Source organism: Chenopodium quinoa, unplaced genomic scaffold (assembly GCF_001683475.1).
Source record: "Chenopodium quinoa cultivar QQ74 unplaced genomic scaffold, ASM168347v1, whole genome shotgun sequence".
Lineage (NCBI taxonomy): Eukaryota > Viridiplantae > Streptophyta > Magnoliopsida > Caryophyllales > Amaranthaceae > Chenopodium > Chenopodium quinoa.
In genome coordinates this window covers 2725884-2734940 of record NW_018742733.1, presented here as the reverse complement: position 1 = coordinate 2734940, position 9057 = coordinate 2725884, and the positions used below count along the sequence as shown (strand labels likewise).

At 34.4% G+C, this 9057-nt stretch overlaps 1 protein-coding gene across 3 annotated transcripts; it reads right to left on the bottom strand.

Moving 5' to 3' along the window:
- Positions 1-942: 942 nt before the first annotated feature.
- LOC110723847 lies at positions 943-6355 on the bottom strand. 3 transcript variants are annotated; one of them, XM_021903240.1, is made up of 4 exons: positions 5789-6355; positions 4210-4303; positions 2237-2293; positions 943-2068 (listed from the first exon to the last, which is right to left on the bottom strand). In XM_021903240.1, the coding sequence occupies exon 4, from the start codon at positions 1850-1852 to the stop codon at positions 1289-1291; it is 564 nt and encodes a 187-aa protein (XP_021758932.1). In that variant the 5' UTR covers positions 1853-2068; positions 2237-2293; positions 4210-4303; positions 5789-6355; the 3' UTR covers positions 943-1288. The 3 variants fall into 3 exon arrangements, with proteins under 3 accessions (XP_021758932.1, XP_021758933.1, XP_021758934.1); XM_021903241.1 differs by lacking the exons at positions 4210-4303; positions 5789-6355 and adding an exon at positions 2479-2578; XM_021903242.1 differs by lacking the exons at positions 4210-4303; positions 5789-6355 and having other exon boundaries at positions 2283-2460.
- Positions 6356-9057: the final 2702 nt, after the last annotated feature.

Below are 9057 nucleotides of genomic sequence, written 5' to 3'. Positions count from 1 at the left end.
AAAAAAAGGGTCACTTTTGTGAAAATATGGAGCACTTTTATGAAGAAAAATGGTCACTTTTCGCAAAATGTTCGATGTACAATAAAATTATTGTAAACCGGGGGCGTGCAAAAGTTTTTGAATAAAAAAAAGTAGTATTGGGTTCGGGTAGGGACCATTAGAGGAGAGAGATATAATATTTTAGTGTAACAATTATTAAAACATAACCGGATTTGGTAAGTGAACCACTTATTAAAACACGGAGGGAGTAATATTATGGAAAACTCGAAAAAAAAGTAAAGGAAAAACTATAATTTAAATTTTTTTTTTAATGATGTTTAGTACAAAAAAAAAAGCTCATAACATTAAAGTTTTCTAAACTTATTAAGGATAATATTAACCATTATTTAAGGTTTCACGTATAATTTTAATCAAAAAACGATCCGGTCCAATACCAGTTTTTATAGGCTTTAGGACCGGACCAGATCGGACCGAACACCGGAAGTCCGAGGTGGTCCGGTCCATTTTTTCGGTGCGGACCGATTTATGAACACCCCTAACCGTGGTAACCGGAGCCCAAAATCGGTTACCGTTCATGATATCTGGAGTCTAAAACTGGTTACTGTACATGGTAACTTGACGGCCCGGCACACTACGATGCCCAACTCTAAATTTACAAGCCTTTTATTCTATGTTGTTTAAAGACCAAAGCCTTTTATCAATGTGTTCTTGATGATTTGTCTAACTTAATAAAATCTTCTTTCTGCAGTAAATAAAATCTTCTTTTTGTTGTAAAAAAAATATATAATTAATAAATAAATAAATAAAATAGTACTTGGAGTTTAATTATGCGTAGCATTGTAGAAACATTAAGTTGAACACTTTCATGTTAAGGTTATGAAGCTTGAGCTAAGTCTGGCTACAAGTTTTTGTGAGTTCGAGTCAACTCAAAAAATTTCAATATCAAGTCAACAAGTCAAGAATTTTTTTATCCCAGCAAACCAAGGCAAACTTAACCAGAATCCATGTACAAAATGTGAAAAATTCTTGGACATTACAAACTATTATGCGCGACTATTAAGAAATATTCTGAATTAAAACCTATATACTAACAATAACAAATCCTGTTATAGAATGCTAGATTATGCAACACTGTCTACACCGGCACTTTTTCTTGAACCGAATCAAAATTTGCAACTTAATTTATAGATGTCAACTAGAAAGAAGTGTATCACAATCTACCCAACTATACAAAAACACAGCCCAAGATACCTGATGCATACATAAGATGTGCATAAATTGACACAAATCAAAGAAATCCAGTTTTTGACAAAATAGCATTCCTCACCCTACTGAGATCTCTCCCTTTGAGAGTTCTCCCAACACCTTCACAGACAGAAAATGAAGAAATCTGACTCCTAGCAAGCTTCTTTGCCAACCATTCATGTGGTGGCAATTCGCCATCACCTTCATTTTCGTTCTCATAATCCTCGTCCTCATCACTCCCTGCAGCATCACGTACGGTATAATAATCATTGCAATCACGATTACGATCAAGAAATGAAGAACAGCTGCCATTATTCTTCTCTATTGGACTTTTGCCATAGATTTTAGACCAGTCAGGAACGTTGACAGGGGCTGAACTCTGCACCAATTCGAACTTTTTGCTGTTATCAACGTGCTGATGTTTCTGAGATCCTGGAATCATTCTTGCTGCACTTGGAAGGCGTCTTGAGAACGAGTGTGGAGTTCTTGGACAGCCGTTGGATTCACCAATCTTGAAGCCGGTTTCGCTCTCCTCCTTGACCACTGCCCACACATCTTCTTCTTGGAACTCTTCACTTCTGTATTGCCTCAAATATCTGTTCTCCATTATTTTGGTTATACACTTACACCAAAGAAAAACTTCTCAACACCTTGTTTTGCTTACAAGAGTTAATGTCTTCTGCCTTTAAAACTTCAGGAATTTGACAGAAGGAAAGGCATTAATTATTGCAGCACTTTTGGGATTTGCCAGCTACAACCCAGAAGCCAATAGTGCAAAAGAAGCATTAAACAAATTTTCCAACAATGGTAGCAAGGACAGAATCTGCAGGATCAGAAAATATATGAATAAATTAACAAACCAAAGAGATTCCAAAAAGTCAATCACTAATTTACAATTTTACATCAAAATAAAAAATCAGTAAATTTGCAACTTTTTTTTATTAAAACCACATTCAGGCATTAAACTTCTGCTATAAGATCTAAGAAAGACCTGTATCTGATCTGATCTTCTGAGTGAACTGCTGTTCAAAATTTACCTCATGGCTAACTGAGAAAATTACAAAGCAGCAGTCAAAATGTGTCTTCTGAGTGATCCCATACAAGACATTCACAATACATACAAATATATATATAAGAGCATAAAATATAAGAAGACAAACTCTTCTTATTTAATGATAATTTTAAACAATAGACTTTCTCTATAATATACTTAAATAATTAAGATTAGTGTACCTTTTTCATTAAAACATGTCAGAATTAGTAGTGCTATGTTTTTATAGTTGTTGGAGGCCTAATATATAATTTTACTGTCATTACTATTAGGCTGGCAATTATATAAAATAATGAGATAATTATCTTTGGTCCCAACCACATATTTTCCCAGTTGTTTCCTATAAGTCATTTCCTACTATACCAGATTATTTTCTTTTTTAGAAAATAAGTATCCTGTAAACTTTGAATCTGCATCATGGCTTGCTTGTTTAACAGTAATTAGTCTAAATACTCGCTCTGGTTCATAATAATACCTTATCCTTTCCGCGTATACTATTAATGTGCTTACTTAGACCACATTTTTCAGTAACATATAAACCACAACTATTATTATGAAAAAACTGTTTTGTTATTCTTGACATATATTATCAAGATATCAATTCTTTGAAATTTTTGCTAGTAAATTATTTAATAAATTCATGAAAAAAAAATTTGTTGACAAATGTGCCCAAGACAAATAAGGTATTATGGGACGAAGAGAGTACTCCGTATGTTTTAGTATGTGAATGTACATAGGTCATTGGTTGGTTACTTGTGGAGAAAAGTGAGATTAAAAAAATTGCAAAAAGACATGTGATTTTATCCTTTACAAGACTAAATTGGGTAAGAAGCCGCCTTTGGTTGTATGTATTCACACAAGAAATAAAGTTCAATGCATGGAGATCAGTACTGTAATAAGATAATTACAACTAGTCAAGAAAACATAGTGGCTGAACCAATCAAATTTCCTGAAGCTTGTATTTACTTTAACACATTTACAGTTTTTATTAAATTTTAAAGAAAAATTACAAGGAAATCAATCAAATAAAATGCTAAGGAATCCACCAGATCTTCCTACAGTATGAATGACTAGATTCAATTTTTATTAATGAATATCCCTTGATTATTATGTCCAAAAAAGGGCGGCTCAAAAGTCAAAGGTTTCTAGGATTTGTTTGCTGACTAGGACCTTCGCTGGACCCATGATCCAAAGTCAAGACAAAAAAAGTGTAACAACACATAAATACGGAGCACTTTTTATTTTCAAGCAATCATTAAATTAATTATGTGCCTAGTAATATATAGGGAACTTTAGCTACAGCAACAATGTCAAAATGTCAAACACAAAATTCCAAGACTAATATTACACCTAGCGGTGATTTTAAAATCGGACCGGGTCAAGTCTTAACATGATACCTTGTATCCAAACTCGAAAAAAGTGGTAGATTTTCGGTTGAGATCGGGCGTTTTAACTAAAAATGCATTTTTAGACTTATCCAAACCCGCCCTATTTTCGAGCCGGGTCGGGCCAGGCTAGCGGGCCGGACTCACCTCTTTACTCCATCACCTACACAAACCAATAATTTATCTCCTACGATCAGACCCTATAAACGCTCCATGGCAACACTGTAAGGTACTTAAGTAGATGCCTATAATTGAACACTTCTATAATAATATTCCACATTGCATAACTTAGGATAAACAAGATACTTTTTTCCTGCCTGTGGATCATGAAAACCATGTTTTTTTATCTTTGTCATGGAGGTAACAAAGTCTTATTATACTATTTACGAATTTAGAATCAAATGATTAATATTTCAAACTCGTGCTTCCAAAATGTCAACTTCAGCAAAATGCTTAGACACAAAAAGTCTACCCATCAAGAAACAAGTCTAATTAATACACTAATACTCCTTAAACAAAGACTTGTACCTTGAAATGATGTTTGATACTTTGATGTAATTCTTCCAGTTCCAAGCCCTTCCAAGCTGTCAAATTTTCCATATGACTGGCCAATTTCTACCACCTACAACATTTATATAAGAGCCCACCACCATTAGAAGAATATAATTTGAACGGACCAGATTACTTGAACCTATTTCAGTTAGCAAAATTTTGGCCTTGTTACAAGAAATGCATGTACTATGAGTCTATGACTACTATCCCTCTGCAATAAAAGAGAAACAGAACAAAACTCAAGTTGATGAATAGAAACAAATAGTAATTGAAATAGAAGAGAATAGAAATTTCTCCTCTTGGATTTGACACTTGAAAGAGCACCTTAGAATACTTGCATACCGTACGTCAATATAGCTATAACATATAGGCTAAGATTATGCGACGATGTACGTTCACCAAATGCAGTTTAACTTCTAATCATGCCGTGCTTGATACTTCCAACAGTCAAAGTAGTCACAAAATCTGATTATTAGAAAGAACAGAACTTGCAGATATCTCCGTTAGTGCGACTCTTACAGAGCCGAATTTTTATTTTACTAACATCTTCTGTCAAGAACTTGCATCATATGTGATATGCAGCCTTTAATTTAACCTTCAAGCAGTCTCAGCAGGACTGCCCTGTTAATTGTCTATATAAGCTTGTGATCTCAGATTAAGGAGTTTAAGTTAGTGCATTGCATTTGTAATTAAAAGAAACAAGTTATAGAGAATTGAAAATCTAAGAAAGAAAAGATAGTAAAATAGGCAGATGATAAGTAATGGAATTAATAGGTCTATATTATGCCCCTTATTCACTAAAAGTTGTTGACAAGTCCTCGGTTATACTTTCATATTCCTGGGCTTATATGTGCCATTATACGACTAAAACTCTCTAACATCGTGATAACAACACATGAAGATGGCGTTCCTGAACAAGGTGAAGGAATTATGTTAATTCATAAGAATGCTATATTTGAATCCCCCAAATTCTACTTGTTTGCTGCCAAATTATCCATTTTTAAATCTAAGATGACCGGCAAAAGAACAGATGATTTCAGATTTCCTAAAGCTATTTTTTTTTTTTTTAAAGAACATATCTTTATATGATGGATAAAGTTATTGTCCAACTCATTTTCTTAACAAGAAACAACCAGACATTAACACATCGACATAGATGGAGCAACAGCCAGCTATAACTCAGGCTGAGTGCTGTAAGTTTACAGTTACAGAACCATAGTTAGGATTAAGGCTATGATTCAAGGTGATCTAGCAAAGAGTTGCCCCAATAACCACTTTTAGGTAATACAAGAATGCTTGACCAAACATTTGAAGACAATAGGCATATACATGCAGAGAGATTGTTCTGTCCTTTGAAACATCACCCTCCAATCCCAATTATGATTTAAGATGAAGCATGCAGTTAGTTAGAGCCTATAACAATAAACTGTATGATATCTTTTGAGTTTCAAAGATGTTGTAAAAGAGGGTGAGACAATAACAAATGAAAGTTCATATCTCAGTTAGCACATCCAAAAGATTTATACTGGTAGAAAGTAAAGAGACATGAACATACCAACTTTATTTGCAAAAGCCATGACAAAGGAACATCACATATCTTCTATGGAATACCTTCTTGACCTGTACTTCCCCTAGTTCAGTTGCCTTCTTGACCTGTACTCCCTAAGTTCAATCCTTCACAAATCTCCAAAGTTCAGCTTCCATGTCAGGTTTTGCCTGCAGAAAGTTGTTACGTCATGCCTTAAAGTTGGAAGTGCTCCATTATGTCTCTGTAACTGGTAGATGTGTCAATTGTTTCAAATTAACAATTACACCTCAAATATATTAGCTTTCTCTAATATTCTCCTCAGGGGCCTTGCCAATTGAGTACTGTAAATGCTAGCACGATTTGAATTGCATAGGTTCTTATATGTCAGATTAACTATAGGCTTTTGCTTCTAAATCACTTTCAAAAGTGCCCTCTTGAGTCTTGACATAGTATATAATTAACAGAAGAGCAACAGTTCTGATAACTCCTGTCTTCTGAGGAAACTACAGCTATTGATCACAGAAAGAGACCTAAAGACACAATCCAGTATACAGAAGAGGGTAATGAAGTTTGGCACTGTAACAGTGTAGCATAAACCACATAATCACATATAATGCCTACACCAATCTCAAAGAAACTCTCATCTTTTAAGTAGGTAGCTGTATTAGTGATCTGTCATAAAAGACATGGCAATCTTGAGCAAAGTTCTATCTTGTACAAGTGATGGATAAAAAAATACTCCTTGACGTCCTTGTACACCCAAGGCCAGCTATAGGTTCAAGCCTATACTCTATCCTCCAATTTCTAGAAATACTAGCAGTTTGTTCTAAGAAAACAATGCCATTATAAAGTAAGTTAAGAGCCAGATGAAAGATAGAAAAGGCCTGAAATTCAGAAATAACATAGGCAAAATATCTCAACTGGTCTGCACTCACCACCAAAACTACAGGGCGGTCTCGTTACATATCACAATTTAATTTAGGGAATAGGCATGACAAAATCAAAGCACATGCCTGTTATAATAATTCAAGTTTTTAAGCAATCTCACCATAACACTTACAGTCAGTACTCTTGTCTCCTATAGTGCCATTGCAAAAGAGAAGAAACATTTATTTATGATATTCTGTTGTGCATAACATCTTAATATAGATTTTTAACAAGAAATTTCCCTAAATATTGCTACAGAAGGAACTTAACCATATTCTGAAATCTGAATCTAACGAGAGAACTGCCTGGGTAACAGTTGGTTTTTTTTTCCTGCCCCATGACTCTATAGGTGCTTTGTCAATGTTGAGAAACCACAGAACAGCACAAGCACAAAACTGAAACGAGCAGTTAGCCATTAGTGACATAAGCACTTAAATCTGACTTGTACAATAAACCCTTTCCTTTAAAAAAAATGTTGACTGTAGAAGCTCATGAATTAACAGATCGACTTTGTCACAAACCAATTCCTAGAAAATAAGCAAAGAGACAAACATCCAATAATTCATTTATACTTTTACGTCACATTGTAAGTTTGTAAAAGTTCGTTGCAATAAATTTATGAAAACAATGATGATTACAAACATGATATGAACCAACAAGGGCGAAAACTCAAAAAGTCATCAGAATACTAGACACCAAGCAAAGAAGTTTCAAGCAAGAGTAGTCAGTCAAATGTAAAGGCATGTACATCAAATCACTTATCTGACCACAAGCTGCAAGACAGAAATTGAATGCACTGCAGTAGTTGGGCGGGTTCTTGTGATGCAGCCTACGCAGCTATCTGTTTAATGGAATCAATTAAGGTTCAACTAGTAACATTTACAAGGTAGAATAGCAGCAAACTTAACAAGTTACATGAATAAAAGATGGAATATAGATGGCCACAGAATCATTTGAGGTTCAGCTATTATTTCATACAAAAAACACCATAGTGAGTCAAGCTCTAGGAAAGAAGGGTATTCTTCATACCCTCATCATTGAAAAGAAACGAAATCTTCTTTCTGCATACAGATCTTTATTACTTAATTTCTGTTTCTTAAATATCTGACATTTATCCCCCAAAGCCCCAATGCTGGCAAACAGAAAGAAAGAAAAAGACAAGCACAAGGAAAAAGAAAAAAAAAAAAGAGTCCTAGTCAGGCTAAAGACCTTTCATAAATCATAAACTAGTAAAAGTACATCAGCCTCCTCTTCCACTGCAGGGAATTTTTGAACAATAGAAAGCTCTTTTCATGGCACAAGAGCTACAACAATAACATACATTGCCAACCACATTGGCTAAGAGAAAGCATGCAATAGACGAATTCAAACTCACTCATGGAGCAATATAGATAGTAGATTAGCGTGCTACCAAATCTAAAGGTGATCCTGCATTTTATATGATACCAATTAACGGAATAACAGCACCAAACACAATTAACAGATTCAAGAAGCAAGTTGTAGATACCAGCTTAACTATGTTTGAGAAAAAAAAAAACCGAGGGCAATCTTGTATTAGATATTTAGATGTTATCCCAAATAGCAACATGACAAACAACACCGAGTTATTTGCAATTAGACTCAAAGTGTATTGTTATTGGAGAATCAAGTCATGAGAAACAAAGCTAGCAACTGTGTGAAGTCTAGCTAATAGCATCTATTACATATTTACATCTAGTGCAAAATGTCAAGTATTCTTTCCCATTACAAGTTAAACCTTACAAATAACAAGTTTAACTGTCAACAACATACTTAGCTTATTATTTTATCCCATGTGCATAGAGTCAAAAGGCAGTATTCAATTATTCATATATAACCATAGTACAAATCTATACAAATCACATAACAGTAACATTTGGAAACAGAGTTTAACATCGAAAGCAATATCATTAACCTCAAAAGTCACATAATAACTAAATGGTTTATAAATAGCAAAATTCACTCAAGGAAATCATTTGAGATGTAAGTATTACATCATCTGGAAAGCTGTCGCAAAGTAGGCTCTAGGTAAGTAAGCCTCCCTTCATGCTCACAAAGTCAAATAGACTTGAAGCATCTTTGTACACAGATGTGTCAAAAATCACTGATTTTTTTTATTCCTAGAACACCCTTAACATCTTTCCTCCCAAGTCCCATACCTTGAGAAGACAAAGAAAGGAAAAAAAATCTAAAATTGGTCAAGAAACACACAAGATAGTCTAATTCTGAAGGCCCCTTCATAAATTAAGGCATGCTTGCCTCTTCGTCTGCTGCAGGGGTTTCTCAAAACAATGTTAAGCCAATTTCATATCACATGAGTTAGGACAGTAGCAAACATTACCTACCAACCA

What these genes read in the sequence shown, in the direction of transcription:
- LOC110723847 (XM_021903240.1), bottom strand. Translation starts at nt 1,852, where the DNA reads ATGGAGAACAGATATTTGAGGCAATACAGAAGTGAAGAGTTCCAAGAA.